The sequence below is a fragment of the Branchiostoma lanceolatum genome, chromosome 16 (assembly GCF_035083965.1).
Source record: "Branchiostoma lanceolatum isolate klBraLanc5 chromosome 16, klBraLanc5.hap2, whole genome shotgun sequence".
In the NCBI taxonomy this organism is placed as follows: domain Eukaryota; kingdom Metazoa; phylum Chordata; class Leptocardii; order Amphioxiformes; family Branchiostomatidae; genus Branchiostoma; species Branchiostoma lanceolatum.
The window spans coordinates 12063752-12084950 of NC_089737.1; the positions used below are offsets into that span (position 1 = coordinate 12063752).

Here is a 21199-nt window from a genome sequence, read left to right on the forward strand (position 1 = left end):
AAGTATTCTTTGTGAGCAGCAATATAAAAGAATCATGTTAAGAGCCCCCCCCCATGAAAAATATAACGGGCCACAAATCAAATATACTAGTAAACATTTTGAACACTGCTGTACTATTATTTTGTTGTCATATATTTCTATTAGGTAATATTACAGTAAAGAAGAGGGAAAGTAAAAAGACAAAGGCGTGCATTGTGATACATTATATTCTAACTGTGTGAGTTGACATAGAAGAATACAATGCACCATAATGTGTACTGACAACAAACAGTAATTCATCCATAAGTATGAACACTTATGTACGACCGGTATCAACCTTTGGCTGTATGGTGCACTACTTATGATATGAAAATCAACACTTACAATGTAAGTCTAGCAGTACAATTTGTTACAGTACATAATTCTGCCTAGTTTCAGCCAACTGCTAACATAATGTTTCCAAATTGTGTTTGCCAAACTGGTTTTTATCTTTATTTTTTCCCCAATGTCTCTTGGGATATATTTTCATACCTGTACCAATACACATGACTGTTTCAATGTTCTATGAATTGAATTTATTTTATAGGTAAACTAAGTATGCATGTAGTGAAGTACAGTTGAGTATAATGTGTTAAATAATGTCTTCCCCAGTATTCAAACTGTGCTTATATACTTGACATCAGTGTGTATTATATTTGCAGGCATCCTTAAAGTAAAATGTAGAATTCAGTGTAAACTGAAAAAAATCAACACTTAAAGTAACCACTGGTATTGAAATATCAAAAATGCAGGAGTCAGCACAGAAAAAATACTAGTACAGAATCTCGCAACAACAACATTTTACTGAAAGACAACAAGTGACATTTACCTTTTATTACCGTTAGTGACCGTTTTCTTGTCACAACAAATCATTTCTAAATTACCTTACCTTCTGGCTATTGGCACAAATGACCATGATTTTCCTCTCTGACCTAAAACAACAAATCATTTCAAAACTGGCCCTTGTCAGGCACAAATGACCATTTTCGTGTTGGACTAATTATCACTAATCATAACAAATCATTTCAAATACTTGTGGCTATTGTCCTGGCACAAACAAATGACCATTTTCAAGTCTGACTTAAAACAACAAATCATTTCTAAACTCTGACACAATTATTGTCGAACTACCATTCTTTCTGGCTATCGTCCTGGTTACAATAGATTGAAGTAATCCGCAAAACAAACGTATACAATATCTAGTGAATAAAACATTGACAAGTCTTTTAGTTTACTTGAGGACAAATAAAAGACATACAAATCAACCTTCTCCAGGTAGTGCTGTATATGGTGGTCTGACAAACCCCACTTCTTAAAATACCAATACAACTAAAATGTGACAGAATTCAACACCTCTCTACACTGTACTTTACATAAACTGTGCCAGCAAGTTCCTAAGGGCACCACGCTTTTTATAGAAAGTGCTTTGTATCCATCTACAGTACACAAAACCATCTAGCTGTTGATCCCAAATTCTGCAGATGTTAAAGTCCCAATGAAATGAAATTTCCTCTATCATACACATGGCAGTTGTTGTTGTTTTTTATCTGAAAATATCCATGTAATCTTTAAATCAATTGATTTCTATTGTGCGCTTTTTGGTGGGACAAATTAGCAGTGTAACATCAGCAAGTAGTAAGTCTAGGAGTCCTTTCTGTGACATCACGACCCGCTGCTAATTTGTACCACCAAAAAGCACACAGTGGACAATTGATTTAAAGATTACATATTAGATGCACATGTGTTCAGAAAAGGCCAAGGTTTTACGTGATAATTTGAATGATAGAGGAAATTTCATATCACTGGCACACAAGTGCCAATCTATATGACAACTTCTGCGACAGTGTACGCAGTAGTCAACTGTAGACTAGCAGTTACGGACTTGAGTGGCCCTCTGTTGGCACTTGGGCTTCTCGGAGCCGGCCATGATCGGGCGAGTCCTGGTCTGCTTGTTGTCCACGCACTCCCCAAACTCACTCCACGCTCCATACTGGCACGGCCCTGTGGGGGGAAACAATGTTATAACCTAATGTAGCTTGACAACAATCTACAGTGCAAAGCTGAACCAGTCAATAATGCCCTGAGTAAGGTAATACCCTGAGGAAGGTGACAGACGGTCACAGAAACATTGGCAGGTGATTATGTACCAGTGGTGTGTAAAGAACTGTGTTATTCCTTTGCAGTATACACAATTACACCTAGCTACATGCATATGAGAATTCAAAACAATATCAAACCAATACAAATAGTCATTGAACATTGCTTACTAGACAGGTCATTTTACCAATAAACATATACTATGATAAGCAGATGTAGCATCTACTAGTATATATATAGTGAGTCTTGTGATATATAAAATGTATTTGTACAGTCATGTACATGTACATAACTTCAGCCGAATGCAAACCCACCTTTAGGAGTTGCTGCTTCTCCATTCATTTCTGCCTTCTTTCCCCTTTTCTCCTTTCTAGCTGCCTTGCGGGCCTCCTTCCGTGCTGCCTTCTTTGCAGCCTTGCGTGCACCCCTTCCAGTCATGGCCTCTCCGTCTCCCGCCATCTTGTTCTTACATCTCTTGGTCTTGACGATCTCCTCCTGGCAGATGGCAGCGTCTCCCTCCTTCAGCTGCTTGGTGATGGTGAAGGTGTTGCTCTCCTCGTTACAGTCAGTGGCCTCCTTCTTTTGATACTTGCAGGCTTTTTGGAAAAACAAGAAGCATTAACATTTGCAAAGACCATTCAATTGGGCTAGTTTTCTTGAGCCTTCATCTATTCATGAAATGCTCAAATCAGTCTGCAGGCTGCTTTTCAGTGATTTCATACAGACAGATGACGATGATAGACAAGCAATAAAAGGGAAAAAAAGAATAAAATATGGGGAAAGCAATCTTAAAGGAGTCATGGCACCAGATGCTTTATAAATGTTTTGACCAACAACTTTCTTGACTTTAGAGTAGCTTTAACAGAGAAGGTGTACAATCATGTAAATACCAACATAATTCAGACTTAATACTGCAGGTTTGTTGACTGAAGATTTCAAAATTTCAAAAAAATGTTAGCACAAATTGACCTCTTGCCAATTACGACAGCCATTTTGAATTCCAGGGGTCATGCACCAATTTGAGGCTCCAGTTGGTGTTCCCTTCTTATGAGCCTGTATTGCAATATAGGTATGCCATCCACGGTGGCATGATTTTCACAGAAATGAGAAATACACATCCCACAGCACTCACCTCCCTTGCATGGCCGTGTCTGCACGACCTCTGCCTCACAGGTTGCGCCCTTGACGGCTCGCTTCAGCTCCAGCGTGCGGGACTCCATGTTGGTGTCTGCGTCACACTCTTCCCAAGGTGCACGGCGGTAGCGGCAGTCTGGAGGCAAAGAAATACACATTCAAATGTGCAATATGAAGATTTCATATTAAATGTGCTATTGATTTTACAATGCCATCCCACATGCAAATTGTCAATGCTTCTTCTTTTGCTCTTGCCTTCTTGACAATTTACATAAATGATAAAGCAAATATTTCCTTGAATTTGGAAATTTTGATACATGAAAATTCAGCCATTTATTCGTTTGTTCATTTACTTCAATTGTTCATTCATCAAGCAATTGTTTCTTTGATTGACTGGTTGATTAACGATTGTTTGACTGATTGATTGATTGATTGATTGATTGATTGACTGTGAAGGTTCTGTGAAGGACTGATTGATTAATTGATTAATTTGGTTCTAACCTCCATACTCCTTGCGTCTGCCACATGGAATTCGACACTTGATGGTCTTGCTGAGTATTTTACAGTTTGGCCCCTCCTGTGTTCCTTGTCGCTCCCCCAGCCCACAGTCCCCCTCGGCAGGCAGGCACGGCTGCCAGGTCCAACCACTGCACCCTTCCTTCGGCTCCTTCTTGCCTAAAGAAAGCCAAAATACAAAATCATGAATTCTCACTTTTTATGGGTTGCCAAGTGAGTAGAGTATTCCCCTTACTTATTCTGTGGGTCATGACTTCGGCCATGTCATATATGTACTTGTACCAAAGACTTTAAAAATTGTACATTATCAGGATTCTGGGATTCCTTAAGTGGGATATTTCTTTTCTTATGGCTAAATTAAGTACTTAACAAAATTCTTAATCAACGTAGGTATAGATACTGGCAATGACGTAATAAGATTTTCATAAACATTGTTTTGAATCCTGTGGTTTAGCTCAAAACTGCAAGGTGGCAGCTCTGAGAAACCAGCCTTGCACTGAACAGGGTACATCACATCTACCTGGAGTTAAGTTAGTTAAAATCCTCCCACACCATAATTGATGTATAGGGCGGTGCCCATCTCCATTTCATAGCCCTGGGGCCACACTGTGGTGCAATCACTGCAGCAGGGGGCTAGTCCACTGGCAGTGGAGTGTGTTTAACTTCCATACTGTTTCATAAGTATGTACCATTTTTATCTACCTGGAGTCCTGGACCATAATCCTCACAACATAAAATCAATGTTCTTCAAAACTTAACAGTTTTATACACTTCAGCTGGGACAACCAGAATACCAGACAATGAAAAAGTGCCTAGGAACCAATTGACACCAGTGTTCTCGCCAGGCCTTTTCAGCATAGGGGCCCCCTATGCTGTGATTTGGACCCCTATGCTGTGGTCTGGACCCCTACATGTATGCTGTGTTTCAACCAGCATAGGGGTGTTTCTTTCTGGAAAGAACCTTGTGACCCTTCATAAATCTTATAAAAAGTTCATATTTGGCTTTAGAATATGCTGTAACAGAGGAAAAACTTTACTTCACAAAATCTATCCCTCAAAACGCAGGAAATAGTGTCTCATTGGGTTATGAATTCAAAAATTTTCCGGGGGAACAAGCCGGACTCCCTACTCAGTGGTAATTTCTTCGTAGCTTGCGCCGCGTAAAGTTGGCCTTCTGTACCTGACCCCTATGCTGTGAAAAAATTCTGGCGAGAACACTGGACACCATGTAAAACCTCCACAGCCTACAGTATAAACATAGAAATGAATAAAAAAAGAATTGAAAAAGAAATGTTTACCTCTGCGACGTTTTCCTGCGGTGTCTTCCTGTGCCTGAAGACAGCTGACCATCACACACAGCAGGGTGATCAGCAGGAGAGTCTTCATGGTGCTGCAACAGGCACAACAAGGGCTTTATTTATAATTATAATAATAATATAATATCAGGTGTATTTGCAGCCAGTGCCACAGGCAGGTACCCAATGTGTAGGGTAATGAGGCTGTTTAACGTGTTCGAGGCACCTCCTCGAGCACGGGACCCCCGTTTTACGTCCCTCCCGGAAGACGATTTCGTGGAAAGCTTCGTGAGGCTACAGCAATCCGGACGTCCTTGGTTGGTCCCCCATCCAAGCACTGTCCGGACCGCGCGTTGCTTAACTTCCGAGATCGAGGGATCGGGTGTATCCAACGCGCATGAAGATTTATTCATTCATCTACAGAGAGTTTTGTTTTATTTCTAAACTTATGTTCACCATCACACACACATCAGCAGTACAGTCTTCATGGTGGCACAGCCTGCAACAGGCACAGCAAAGGCTTTATTAATTGAGATTAATTTCATGTACTGTCGCTAATGGAGATCATTCTAATAAACACTTTAACATATAATTTATTGACAATTTTGTTTTACAGATACTTTGTACATTCACCATCGCACACAGTCTTAATGGTGCTGCAACAGGCACAACAAGGGCTTTATTTAGTGAGATTTTTTATCTCCATGAAAAAAGGCTTTTTCATGGAGTACTGTTTTGCTTGCGTTTGGTGTTTGTGTGTATGTTTGTGTCACCGGTCGCTTAAAGTCACCATAACTGTAAAACCTGTACATGGATTGAAATGATTTTTGGTATGTGGGTGGGTGTTAGGTGGAGGAAGGTCAAGGTCGATTTTGGGCCTCCTAGCATGTGTGTCTGGAACTGCAATGGCGTATTTGATAAAATCTTAAATGTAGAAGAACTGAAGAGTGGATGGACAGATCGTCATGTTCTTTGGTACACAGGTAGGTTAGACCAAGTTGTACACACTTAAGTGCAAACTATGCAGATGAGACCGAATTTGCATAAGTAAGGAGGTAAATCGTTTGCATGGGTGTCGTCGTATGCTTAAAGTCAGCATAACTGTAGAACGTGTAGATGGATTGTAGTGATATTTGGTATGTGGGTATGCGCCGGGAGGAGAATGGTCAAGGTCGATTTTGGGCCCCCTGGTTTGTGTCCCTGGAACTGCAATGGCCTATTTGTAAAAATGTTCTAAAGCGGTTTAACTGAAGAGAGGAACAACAGATTTTCATGTTATTTGGTACGTTGGTAGGTTGGACGGAGATGTACACACTGAAGTTCAAATCATGCGAAGTTATTGTGTTTGTGCGTGTGTGCACGTGTGTGTATGTTTGTGTCACCGTGTTTGTATGTATGTGTCACCGGAAGCTTAAAATCAGCATAACTGAAGAACGTGTGGATGGATTGAAATGATATTTGGTATGTGGGTAGGTGCTGGGAGGAGAAAGGTCAAGGTCGATTTTGGGCCCCCTGGTATGTGTCACTGGAACTGCAATGGCGTGTTTGTAAATATTTTCAAAGGAGAATAACTGAAGAAAGGAGTGACAGATTTTCATGATATTTGGTACGCAGGTGGGTTGGACAGAGATGTACAAACTGAAGTGGTAATTATGCAAATTCGGACTGAATTTGCATAAATAATGAGAAATATCTACTCTATTGTGGGCTTTGAGGTCCCACCATCTGTTGGTCTCTTATCTAGGTCAACAGCTGGTGGTCAAACCACAAATGGGAACACTACCAAACCTGTATGTGGATACCCTTTGGCACATAAAATAAAACAACCAACGGCAAAAACAAACAACTGGGGCAAATAAAACACATCATATATAAAAACAAATTTCATGGAGATTTTGGGTCATCAGACTCTTGTTATCTTTTTTTTAATGAGATTTATCAATTAATTTTTAAAAAATGTATCACTCTTGGTGGGAAATGTGTAGCCTGGGTGCCATCCGATTACTACCAGGGCTTGTATGCTCACTGCCCTGATTTTTTCAGGGCAGCGAGTGTAGGAGCCCTGGTAGTAATCGGATGGTACACAGCCTAACCCAGGCTAGCAAATGCGCAGATGATGGCAAATTGGTGCACCAAATCTGTGTGTGTTTTTTGGCAGTCTTTTTGACGGATTAGCCAAAAGGCTTGGTGGTGGTCACTCCACCGTCAAGTTAGGAAAATCATGCATGTACAGTAAAGCGCCTTTTCCAAGAGCACAACATTGGGGCTTAATGCCAGAACCTTCATATTTAACAACCCTTTGAACCATAAGACCATCTTGCCATCTTTGTCAACGTAACCTTGATATGTGAACAACATTTGCATACCACACAATGTAACAAGTGTTGTGACAATAATGTTAAAAGAGAATATTCATATACAAGGTTGAAAAGTTGTCAATGCTTCACTGCCTCTAAAGGAAACAGAAGAAGTGTGAGAAAATTCAGTTACTGAGGATTATCAAAGCTTCGGTGCCCCCAAATGGGAAAATTGGTGGACCCACTGATTTCATTATCAACGCACAACCACTCAGAAATTACGTTAACCCTTTGCCTACTATAATATAAGGTAGGCTTTTAGCAATAATCTAGAGCTTTTTAAGACAAAGTTGAGGGGCCTGTCCTTGCTGACACAACACAGACATTAAAATAGAAAAATTGATGGACTCAATGATTTCATTTTCAACGCACAACCACTACGAAATTAAGTTAACCCTTTGCCTCCTAAAGCTAGCCTTTTATCTACCCTTTTATAACCTTTTAACATAAGGTGGCTGGGTCTGTCCTTGCTGACACAACATTGACATTGAAATGACATGAAGACTACTTGTGGAAGAGTTGCGTGCAAACTCTTGGCATTCCAAGCAGCACCTTCTTGTTGCTTAACACCAAACAGCATGCCTCTGACACATGTAACTACTTAGCTCTCGGATTCAGGTGCCAAAAATTCTACACCAACCTTAAACATCTTAGAAAAGCAGCAACCTTGATGATAGACATACGCAAAGAACAATATTTTTCATAGGATGTGATTCAGTTTATACGCACATGTAGTATCCTGTGTACGTCAATAGACAGACCCTTTTAATTTTTCAGTCACGCAATCCAAGATTTAAAGGTCCTTTCCCTGCCAAAATTGTAATCAGTTACAGGCAGCCTTAAAAATCATGACAAAAAATCCAATGTTGTTAACCTGAACAGGAAATTTACCATTCACCTTGGAAAAGCTGGAAGCGTGCATCAACAAAAAGATACATGACACACATTAGATGGTTAAGACCTAGTATTATTGGTGCTAAGACTACAATCCCAAATTGAAGTGCGGTTCGGAATTAATGTACATTTTCCTTTGAATCAGACTGCATCAGATCTTAGCCACTTAAGCAATACATGTATTAATCATTATACTAAAATGACTGTAATTTGTAAAGAACATGGGAATTTTTGTGTTTTCAAATGCAGCTCATTTTCTTATGGCCATAAAGTACTAAGTTCTAAAATTAAATGCATTTCTAGCACTGAATCAGTATAAATTCATAACGGACATATTTTTTACCATTATTGCAAGATTGCGAAAACATAACATGTAAAAGGAGGAACCCCTCTTTACAAGATGCAATCAAAATTGATGCATAAAATTTACCTACTAGTACAGTACTACATGTACATGATGTAAGCCGACTTCTACTAGACTTGAAATAGCAAGAACCTGTTAGTACCGTAGTAAGATTTATAGGTGTGCTGAGCCATGAAAGTCTGCAGATGTAGGCTGCAGTTTGTCACAAGCTCTACATGTACATGCTGGCCAAGTTCACTCCATCCCTAGGTAAGGGCTGAGGCTGGGAAACACATTCAGTTACATACATGTAGATGTAGACTTTGGTTTCCTTCACTTAACGGTTAATGTTAATGTTATTAGGATTAAATTCAAATTTCCCACTTTTTGTTTGTTTATCAATAACAACAGGACAAAAGACCTTAAATCTAGCTGGCTTTTAGTTTTACTGTGTGTAACAGCAGCAACAATACTCGTCAATAGTACAGCCACATTTTACACAATCTCTATTGTTCAGTAACTGACACATTACTAGTAACGCTTTTGCTGAATTCTACAATCTGGAATGCCCCCAATGATTAGGAAGACCTTGTGGAGGCTAACAGTAACACATTACACACACATTTACAGTTCATGCAACTTACCTTGTTATCTAGGGTAACTTCTTATCTTGACAAACCACAAGTGTGAAGACAGCAAAAACACTTACTGACAACCTGTTTACATGCAACTCAAGCTGTACACGGCACTGTCTTGGTTCTGATGCCAGGTCTTGGTCAGGGCATGGTCAAAAAGGTTGGAACATCCGATCCCAACTCGAAGGCTAAGAAAGGGCTTACAAGATGTCTCTAATCACCAAAAGATGGCATAACCAAGTTCAAGTTTCAGTACACAATTACATTTCAGAACAGGAACTTGTTCCTGCAAGATTCAGTTCTTTTGTCTATATGGTTTAGAGCTCTTTAACCAAAGGCATAGATGTTATGAGAACCCCTTTTGAAGCCTCCCTCTTTTGCATCTAAGAAAGAACTCAAGACGATTGTGGTCATGCGCAGAGGCTTTCCTTTCTTCAGGCTCATTACTGATCATTTAAACGGCTGCCTTCCCAGTCCAATTCATACCGTAATCTTTTTGACAGTGTAACAATACCGCCTGATTCCCTTAAGAGCCTTTATTGATGAAGGGGAAGATGTTAAAATTGGCTGAGCTCATAACACGACATCAAACAGGGGAGCTAGTATTACACCATGAATTATTCAGGCCCCAGCCCTGCTTTGTGCGGGCTCTGAGCTGCTGGGAAATTAAAATGTTCTTATTCAGCCTTTGAATTGAAGGAAAATGTGCCACAGGACAAAACCTGAGGTCTTTCTACAGCAAGTGGGATCTGCTAAAGAGGCAAACTAATTTAGAAGCCCAAAGTGGAGACAGAAAAAGGAGCAGGCATCTCTTTTTGATTGGTAAAGATACATGTAATTCTGGGACCTAAAACTTATGACTGAAATTCGAAGTTTGGTCGATCATATCTTCGTAGTTACTCTATCAACTTTTATGTATCATATATCATTGGATTTATATATCATTGGTGTGGGCTTGAATAAAGTTCTAATTACAGGAACTTTGCGGCTACAGCGTCTTTTCTGAAGATATGTTGTGAGTGTGTACAGTTGGCTTGAGGTTGCTCACTACTATTTGCCTAATAATATATCATTGGAAAGTTTGTTTAAAATTACCTGTTACAGTGGCACCCCATTCTTGTAATCATCTATTGGTAGGGCAAGTACAGGGCCGGATATTGAGTGGGTCACAAAAAAAAGTCCCACAATATTACATTATTCTCCTAGAAAAATAAGATTCACAGTGAACCTACAATGTTTTCCAGCTGTTCTGTTGAATCATTAATGTCCGAGCCTTCTAGGCCACAGGACATCCGGTAGACTTGTTAGCCGACGCCACGCTAAATCCTCGCACTTAAGACCTGATACAGAACAGGACTGATCACTTTCCCAGAAACAGGAGATTTAAGTACACTTGATAGTGATCTTAAGGTTTAATGTTCTATAGGACAGGGCCGCTTTGAACTTTTAGCCAACATCAGGCCAGATGCTGTGTATTAAGAACACGGCCAGGTGGTGGAAAGAATTGTCAGACAACAATTTTTCACATACAAATGTAACTTTTATCAAATGCAATAAAAAGTTGTTTTTGCTTTTGTAGGTGTTGTTCAACAAAAATGTTTGTTTTTAAATCAATAAATGCCAGTCTTTTCAGTTACCTATTCTACTTGGAAATTCTTCTGAAAATAGGGGAGCACTTAACAACATTTCCCCCCCCCCAAAAAAAAATTTCTATAAGTCTGTTTTAAATCATATTCTTGCATGCTGATTTCAAATTGAAAATATAAACTAGAAAGGCAACATTTGCGAGCAAATACAGCATGTTTAGCCATACTCCTCGCCATGCAAAAAATGGACTCTCCCAAAATAACAATGGACCATTCACTTGCACTAAAAAAATGAATCACCCCAGTCCAAAATTGAGTCTTCCAGTAGCACCTCAACACAATACGGACCAGTCCACAACCATATCCACTAATTGATTAACAAATACACTTCTGCTAAAAAATGGACTTTTTCATAATCATTCCAGCTCAAAATTGAAAAATAATTAAAGAATCCTCCCCTTGCAAGAATAAGATATTCCGTGCCATTTCCATGTAAACCAGTCGAAAAATATCCGCTGAAAATTACACTCTTGCGCATAATCAACCCAGTTCAAAATTGAATTAAAAAAGATCAACCCCAGGGAAGAATGAAGTTTTCCATAGTATACATATGAAGATTTGACAGGAGACGAAGGAAATGACCAAAAACAACATATTTGAGTCAATTCAAAGTCACCGAGAGGGTTTTAGTATAATATTTGTAATATGTTTGAACTATTTTGATTAAAAGAATGTCTAAGTCACAATAGTTCTAAAGTGTTCAAACAATTAGAATTGAAACTTATAACATGTTTGAACTTATTTCACATACGTTGGAAACATTTCGAACGTAACTACACAAAAATCTCTTTATTTAGAACAGTTTCAAACCATCTATCCAAATGTTTCAATGTTCGAACAATTTGTAACAAAAGATTTTCACAATTGCCCTCATAAACGAAGGTGCTAAGTCCTCCTGTGTGTCTCTGCCTATTTTCAGTGGCCGCGCTAGACCACCAGCGGATTTGTTTTGACGGAGCGTCACCCGCGCGCGACGATGTACACTGTTCGGCACCGCTAATATCCGGCATTTTCCCGCTCCAAAACACTCCACAAGACCCACGTTTTTAGTGTTTTGCCTCTTGTGCAACACGATTCGATTTGAATTACTAACGGGACGAAAATGATAGAAAAAATCCACCCCGTCCCGGCGTCCGTCCCAAAAACATGAACGACATGAAAATATATTTTCTTACAGATTCAATCACGAAAATCAACAGCATGGGATTCCAAATTTTCGCAACGGCCGACCATTTATCATGGCTGAACTTCCTTCCAAGGCGTACGATAGATAAACATTCCCGGCACATAATAGTCACTAGTACCAGACTAACGCAAGCTCATGATGATAATAGGGAGAAAGTTTGTCAGTGAAGTTTGGCCACCAGAGGGTACATTCATTTAACGTTACAAGCTAGCGCAAAGGGGCGAATCATTGACCTTACCGGGGACTGACTCTACTGGCCATACGCCCGTACGTAGGACATGTAGGAAGGCCTGGTGGTGGACGCTACACATCACGGGAGACGCGTGTTGGTCCGAGACAGACAGCGGCGTGCTTTCGATCGCGTAGCGGCGACGCACCGCTGCGACAACGTGCCGGACCAAAACGCCTGTTGCGCGGCATGCCCCGAATCCGTCTACCATTGCTGAATGTAGCCCGATTCATAGAGGTCTATTTTGTAAGCATTATTTCATGTACCCCTCAGCGTGAGAATTCCTTGTGCAACACTTCGCTACATTATATGTTTACGTTTCCCCGCGCACCGCCTACCACCCGCCTTTGATCATGTATGAAGTCGGCGGCATAGAGAGATCATCAATCAATTTTGACAGGAGTGTCGCGCCAGTCTGAGGAGAAACGATCTCCCGTGTTGTGTTGAAGAATTTGGAGTTTGAAAATATCTGGAATAACTAATGCTAGAATAAACATTCACAAAATCATTGATTTAACTTGTTTTCTGTTATAAAATTTCCTAAACTGCAATTTAACCACTGAGTTTAAGGGAACATGGTGTTTTCCCGATAATCACGTTAAATCTTTATGTCCGGTCTTTCCTCCTCGTAAGCAAACTTCTAGCTTGGCCAGGTGCAAGGCACTCCGGGTCAACGACCTGTAGGTCATATGTAGTATTGAAAGTGACAGAAGTGGCAAATATTGTCAAGAAAGCCCACAATAAATCGTTTTGAATATATGTATGCCAAAAATGGGAATGTAGTCCTTTAAATATTTGTTCAAGCCACATATACAGCAAATTTCAGGTCATTCGGTTGAAATACCAGGGCGCAGGAGGCCAAGATATGCTAAAAATAGCATAAAAACCTCAATAAAATCACTTTCAAGGTCAATATCAAAAAAAGGAAAAGAACGTACATTGGTTTTTGCCTACATTACCTCTGTACCAAATTTCAGGTCATTTGGTCAAAAAATGACAGAGATGAATCGATTTGAAGATTTGACAGGAGAAGAAACATGAGAGAAAACAATATGTTTGGCCATACTTATGGCTAAACATAAATATACCTTCAGCACATAAAGGTTTAAAACCAGTAGCAATTTAGAGCCAAGCAGACTAGTTTTAAGTACTGTACATGTGACAAGTTCATTGCTCTGCTACCTACAGATTTCCCTAGAGTTTATCTAGATTACAGCTATACTCAAGATTCTCCCATAGGAACATCTAAATGATGAACTTGGCATTGAAATGTCTACTTAACTCTAGTCAAGCTCCTACCTGAAAGGGCCTGGATTGTGTATGGATTAGGCTAAACTTTTAACATTTAGATATAATAGTCAGTCAATGCTAGAGTAACTGTAATTTTTGTCAGCTGATCGAGCACAAAGGCATAGAAACACACAAAATTCAAGTATATGATATGCCGGTAAATATCTATAAACTGTAATCTATAATTTACTTAATATGGAAGAGCGAAAGTAGCTAGATACAGTAGCAACAGCTGGATTTTATTACATAGATCACTAAAGTAAAAGTACATGTAGTCAACCACCAAGTATTCGGTGTCCATAGATCTATTACTTGAAAAAGGAACCACCTGCAGGTTGCAATTTGCAGAAAATATAAAAAGCCACTAGGGGACCCAAACATATACACCACTTACTCTCTGCCCCAAGATCTATGATGTATTTACCACTCAAACATCAGGACCTTGGCAATGTCTAGAACACAAGATATCAAAACAGGAAGGTCCACTGCAGTACCATAAAAAGCCACTAGGACTAAGTGGGAGGCCCATTATTGAACTTGACCTTCTTTTTTCTGACCCCTACTCATCTACCAAATATCATCAGGATCCATCCATGCAGCTTCTTGACTTATGCTGTTGACAGACAGCAGACAAACAAAAGGCACCAAAACTATAACCTTCTTGAAAACGTAAATTTAAACAACTTGCAATTTGGCAAGCTAAAAAAATACATGTATACAATCTCAGTAGTACAACTCAGTAGTACAACTCAAATATAAACAGAAATAAAGTACCTCAAGCCCTGTTAATTCATCAAATTTCAAGATCTGCTGACAGCAGGCAGCTTGAACATTTTAAGCTTAGAGCTCATGGCTGACCCATGAGATATATGACTGAAGTGAGATGTTATCTGTGATATCAGGGGAGGGAAAGGGCAGTTTACTGTGAGAAACTGAGACAGGTGCTGCTCCAAAAGCCTGGAAGGAGAAGCACAAGAATTTCAACCAAACATTATGGTGAGAAAGAGACTTGGATGGGTGAAATTGAGTCTATTTTTACATGCCTCTGAAATCGACTTCTAATTATAAAATGAGCACAAATAAATCAGTAAATGGAATTGGGGATACAGGTCCTGGAGCATATTCTTTAGCCTAACATCTAAACCTAATATAGCTGCCAATGTCCCTTTCATACTCTCTGCAAATAAAGGATAGGTTTGGATACCAGAATACAAATTCTTTAACCTTTTGCACTCTGTGGTAGCCGTTTGGCACCCAATTCCCTATTAGTTACAGAGTTAGGCAGCAGGGAGAAGGTTAAAAGGCTAGGAATCACTCCCACTTGTTATGTAAAGGCTAACAGTATTTCATACTAAACCTGTGCATATCACAGACCCTTTCAACTTAATCATTGTACTCTGATATAGGGTAAGTGCATATTACAGTTTCCATTATCTGAACCATCCCAGCATTATCAGTCATTACAGTGAGATGTAGGTTAAACATTGTTTTCAACACCTAACAGATTGAAAGCAATCTTTATCGGACTGCAAGGAGTATCTAGTTGTGAGAACTGACCCAATTTCATCATGTTTTTCCTCTAGTGCTGGTTTACATTGCAGGGCTCAAAATTCACTTGGGGGAATAGGTGCACCTTACCTCAAAATTTAGGTGCACAGAAAGAATTTTAGGTGCACAACATCAACTAAATGTTCCATAAACATAGAAGAGAATTGATGGATGGATTGATTGATGGCTTTATGGATTGATTGATGGATTGATTGATAGATTGATAGATTGATTGATTGATTGAGTGTGCGTGTGACATGAAATAAGGAAGAAATCAGTATTACAGAATTACAAACCCAGAGTACTTAAGTACTGCCTCTCTTATGAGCTTCAATCTGTAATTCTACAAAATTTTACAATGTACAATTATATTTATATAGTACCTTTACCTCATAGCCTTCCAAAATATCAAGGTGCATTGGTGCTAACAATAGGTACACAGCTCCAATTTTGGGTGCATGAAAGTGCACATGCTCCAGGTACATGTATTTCCAGACCAGCATATAGTATGCCTTAGCCGTTTGAGAATGAAATGACCTTTTGAGAAGGGGATCTGTGACAGGTCAGCACATATGTTACCTGTCTAGCTAATGGGAAAAGAGTGTGGTGCGTGGGTTCACACACCTGCTCTCTATATGTACCATCCCTGAGGGGGACAAATCATGTGATATATGGGGGAGGGATAAGACTGGAGAATATTTTTCTTTCGATTCTTTGCCAATATTACTGATAACCTCTTTTGAAGACATTTCTTGAAATTTCAGGAGAATGAAATGTAAGAAGACGAAATTCGCTGAAAGATGATGAAGAAAATGCATCAACGTAATCTACAATGCATGAGGGTCACCAAAAATGAATATATGGCTTCATTACGCCAACTAATTGGAACCAGGAGCTCAACTGTGAGGCTGCTACCAGTTGAGCTACGGACTATGATGCACTACATTAAAAGCGATATATCAGCACCATCAAAGTGTGCACCAAGCCATGGTTGTTTCTGAAGCCTCCCTTAACTATGATTTATGCTCTAAGAGCCCAATTAGCGTGGCTGGTGTTAGCAGCTGTTTTCTGTACTCCCACTCTAACAGTAACACCTTAGGCTACGAACATGTACATCTACAGTCCAGTTAGGGCTGGCATATCTTCTTACTCAATAGACCAACATTTTTACCAACATTATCTTGGACTGATACTGGTTGAGAACTACCTTTAGTTAATTCTTATTGTACAAACTTATCAATATGGCTATTATTGGGGATCTATATTATTTATTCATCTATTTATTGGTTCAGCATGTACATTTTATTTACATGACAGGGTTGCCCAACTAGCGAAAGCTATAGCTATTTCTAAGGGCTAACCCCGGGGAAAAGAATCTCTTTCAGACTAGTACCTCCTAACCCTTTAATTTTGAATGGCAGGTTTCAGACGAATCTATCTTTATGTTGTGCGCTTGTGGCACTGTTGCTAACCTGATGAAACTGTCATGAAGTTTTGATTTTTGTCTGTCAACGGGAACGGAATGGTTGAAATTTTTGTCGGTCTTGAAAAACAAAATCACCTGCGGAGACAGGACAGACACTGTTGCTAAATAGAGCCTTGATTTCTATACTATAGAGCTGATAAATGATGTGGCTATATGGGGGTAACTAATAATGATGATGATGATATCTGACTCAGTAGATCAGACTTGTTCTGAACATCCATGCATCCATCTAGCCAGCACGTCACCAGAACACAATGCGTATACGGCAAGTAGCCAATTAAACAGTATCATAACTGCCGAATCTCTATTGTTCTCTTTGGTCAACATTGTATCGGAGTATCTAACAGCCGTTGCAAAAAATGTCTTTAGACACAACTAAATGAATCTATATGTGAGATATTAACCTTAAATACGCGAACACGACCTTTAACGCTTACGTTCTGGCGACGTGCTCTCCTAGCCCACAGGATAACACAAGTTTCTCTCACTAGACCGCCCTTACTTAATACATCCATTTTTCAGGCCCTGAAGACATGGCACTCATTGGTATGCAGCTGATCACATCTAAGATTATCACATCTGTGGGAAAACAAAATCAATACATCCTCGCAGAAGGAACCACATCTAGCTTAGTGAAAGGAAATGTTATGATGGTGGTTGGACGTGATATTTGACATAACTATTACAACCTTGGGAAATATCAACAGGATATTACACTTACAGTGTTGAACATGCAGGAATGTTTCTGAAGAGGACACTTTGTCATTATTCTCACACCTTAAGTAATTTGTGCATTATTTTGGAAGTCATAATTGATCGCACTAGGAATTCAAGATTTGAACTCACAACTTAAAGATTAGAACTAATAGAAGAATCAGTTTAAGGCACATTCATACTCTTCAATACTATTGAATTATCAGTTACGTCAAACCTGGATTCAGCAACCACTCAAGGGTTGGGATGAATATTTGAAAATGGATGGGACTGTTTCAATGTGGCTTGTGACTGGAGGAGGGCCTGCATGCCCCTTTTACGTAGAGCATAATCGGCCGTTTTAATCTTACGTAGAGCGTTGACGACCACTCCATAATTTAGCGTAGAGCGTAGGTTCTGAATTTAGCGTAGAGCGTAGGGAGGCTTTCTGAATTTAGCGTATTACGTAGCCGGCCCTCCGAATTTAGCGTAGAGCGTTGTCGGGACCTCCTGGAGGTGGTTGTCTGTGCCAGGTGGTTGCCCAACCAGGTTTGACTGTATTCAATTTGACCCTGGATCGGTGAAAAGCGGCTAGATATGACTTGACATTAAGTTTTAGCTGACAATTAGATGAATCTATAAAATACCCTTTTGTTATTTTTGGCGTAAAAACTCTTTCTGAATCTTAAGAACAGGATTAAGGGTTTTTCAACAAACACTCCTGCTAAGAGATCAGATCAGATCAAGCAGTTTATACAACCAGCATTGATCTGATAAAGGCTAAAAGACCTGTGACAAGAGAGGCTGTACAGAGTGGAGTAATTGACACTGTAACACCTAATGTGATGACATCCATATGGCAGGGTGAACCTTAACCCAACCTTAAGAAGCTGACAAAACACAGATGTCAAGTCATTAACAATACAGAGCTGCTAGATGGATGGTGTTGAAGAAACAATACTCACCTCACTACATAATAGATGTAGTGCCAATAAGATTTATATGATTAGGCCACGCTGATTCGATTATATGGATCACATCCATGAGCGCATCAATTTTCGTCTGTTGCCCAATGTTATACTGTGCCTATTTTTCTAAGGTAAAACATACTGATTTTGTGGTAAACTTACTCTTTGCACAAAATGCATTTCGAGCCGAGCGAAGTTTTCCAAAGTCTTCTAAGAAAATGTGGAGAAAAAAAAGAATCTATTGATCTGCTATGTTATAAGTTGTCATTTTCAAAACCCTCCTGACTACTTAGATTCCACAATGAAGGCAACTTTTTTTTTCGCATGCTTGCAGCAATTTCGCTGTGTCCTTATGGCCAAAGAGGGTGTGATACAATTGCAACACTTTGCGGTCTGCCTGTGTTTGAAGAAAATGTGAATTGTTAAATTGTAATGTTAATGTTATCTTACAAGTATAGCTGGAGAAAACTGCTGATGTTTGGTGTGTAAGCTAATAAGCCAGCGTAAATCTCAACAGTATGACTCATCAAAATGTTCGAAAATCACCCAGTGGTTGACGTAGACTCATAGTCATACTACCTGTCTTTCCTTTCCACTCACAATACCACAGGAAATGTGGGCTTTTCTATAAACGGTATTACATGGCTGTGAATGGGCACAAAGAAAAGGTCTCACGGAGACTTAAATTGTATAGTATCAGGTACCAGTCTTTAGTTCACCATCCATTAAAGCATTGATGGCCGATTCAGCCATCTATGTCCGAATGTTTATTTTGTTCTACGGAGTACCAGGTGCTACATTCTGCTAAGTAGGTTTACCTGGATTACGTAAACAATGGGCAGGTAAGGTATTAAGTGTTCTACAGGATGTTCTAAGGCATTTGCAGCTACATAGATTAGAAATTTTTCTGCGGATTTGTGAATGGTTCCCCCTTTTTCTAGCCTGGAATCCATCCTATTTAGCTTTCGGCCGCTACCCTAGCTCCGCTGCGCTACCCAAGCTCCGCTGCCTGGCCAGGCAGCGGAGCTTGGGTAGCGCAGCGGAGCTAGGGTAGCGGCCGAAAGCTAAATAGGATGGATTCCAGGCTACCTTTTTCTGCCTTCTTTTTAAAACAATTCACATGAATTGCAGCCAAGCTTTAACCACATTTGATATACTAAATGGAAAGGGAGAAAGCAGAAGTATAGAAGGCCTTGAAATTTGATACAATTAGATGCTTAATTATTCAATCAAAGGTGCTTCAAATATTTATTAGAGACTATGGCAGCTTTATCACTTGTAATAAAATCAAACTGATGATAAAATATTTCATGACTTGATATTAAATTTCTGTGTTTTTGCTTTGCATCAACACTCTGTTTTTAATCTAAAGCTTTCCTTGCACTTTGTCAGTAGTTTCTTTGCCAAGGGCCCATCTGGAAGCAATTAGGGTTGACAGATTGTCTGTTAAACTTAAAGATAGTCTCTAATAACCAGATAAAAGGTGGCAAAAACAAACAAGAATCATAACAAGTGGCACAAATTTGAGGAAGCCTGAGGAATTTTTGTCTGGCATTTACACACTACTAGTCTTTCAAAATGGGACTTTGTCAATCCCAAATGTTGCATCTTGTCATAGAAAAATTGCTTTGTCTCGGCATGGCGCCACACACCTATGATTCATACGTATTGTCAGACAAACAGGAAAACATCATCAGACAGGTGTTTCCTTGATTGACTGCCACTAACGCATCGGCAAAACCAAACATTTGCTACAAAATTAAGAATTTAATTCTCCTATTCCTTATTATGTTATAAGAGTCATAACTCGGAATTTTAAAGGTACTGTTGTCGTGTTGATAGATTTTTCATGCATATGTTTCATGCATTTGCTTCGGAGAACATGCTGAAAAGGCACCTCAAGAAAAATATGATACTGTTGTACAGGCCCATTGACATCAATCTCCTATTCCTTATTATGTTATAAGAGTCATAACTCGGAATTTTAAAGGTACTGTTGTCGTGTTGATAGATTTTTCATGCATATGTTTCATGCATTTGCTTCGGAGAACATGCTGAAAAGGCACCTCAAGAAAAATATGATACTGTTGTACAGGCCCATTGACATCGATTCAATGACATCATGATTCATAATAGTATTACATCAGTTGATGATCAGACCAAATTAACAAATACTTCAGACCTGTTCAGTACTTCCTCTTCCTACGATATTGTTCTTGCAAGGCAAATAAAACATTAGATTTTCCCAGATTTTTTACTTCACATTTTTGGAGGGTCCATATGGGGGTCTAAATGTAACAACTCCATGTGAATATCAAAGAAACATTAATAAAGATGTTAAGTTCTTTGCTATTTTCATATTAGAAACTACTTCAGAATTTTGCAAAGCATAAATTTTAAGTTAAATAATACAAACAGAAATTTCCATAAAATATAGAATTTTCGTTAACCCCATGCATATCCTCTCATCAGCCTTCTGTGCCATGAAATAGGTTAGGTTGTACTGACGGAATAAATCTCTGAAAAAAATCACCCTAAATACGCTACAAAATACAATTCCGATGCATACTTCTAGTACACAAGTGAAGCAACATACCTTGAACGATATCTGATGAGTATTCGCCGTAGAAAACAGAAAATTCGAGAGAAAATTCGGTTTTTCGGCAGAGATGTGAGCGACCTTCCTCTCGCAACTGGTGTTCTGATTGGAAAGTACCGCTGCAAACCTCAACATCCGGGGACTTTCCGGAATGGGGGCTGTACCATTGAAGCCGCTCGGAGAGGTGGGCAGAAAAAAGGACGGAAACATTTTTCATCTTTTGAATGATTCTAACATATTAAGGGACAGAATAAAAAAAAAAGAG

General features: G+C 39.4%; 1 protein-coding gene across 2 annotated transcripts; it reads right to left on the minus strand.

Moving 5' to 3' along the window:
* Positions 1-188: 188 nt before the first annotated feature.
* LOC136421618 (pleiotrophin-A-like) lies at positions 189-21064 on the minus strand. Of its 2 annotated transcripts, none has more exons than XM_066409077.1 (6): positions 20932-21064; positions 5064-5155; positions 3751-3924; positions 3248-3385; positions 2430-2711; positions 189-2019 (listed from the first exon to the last, which is right to left on the minus strand). In XM_066409077.1, the coding sequence occupies exons 2-6, from the start codon at positions 5149-5151 to the stop codon at positions 1886-1888; spliced, it is 816 nt and encodes a 271-aa protein (XP_066265174.1). In that variant the 5' UTR covers positions 5152-5155; positions 20932-21064; the 3' UTR covers positions 189-1885. The 2 variants fall into 2 exon arrangements, with proteins under 2 accessions (XP_066265174.1, XP_066265175.1); XM_066409078.1 differs by lacking the exon at positions 20932-21064 and adding an exon at positions 9299-9393.
* Positions 21065-21199: the final 135 nt, after the last annotated feature.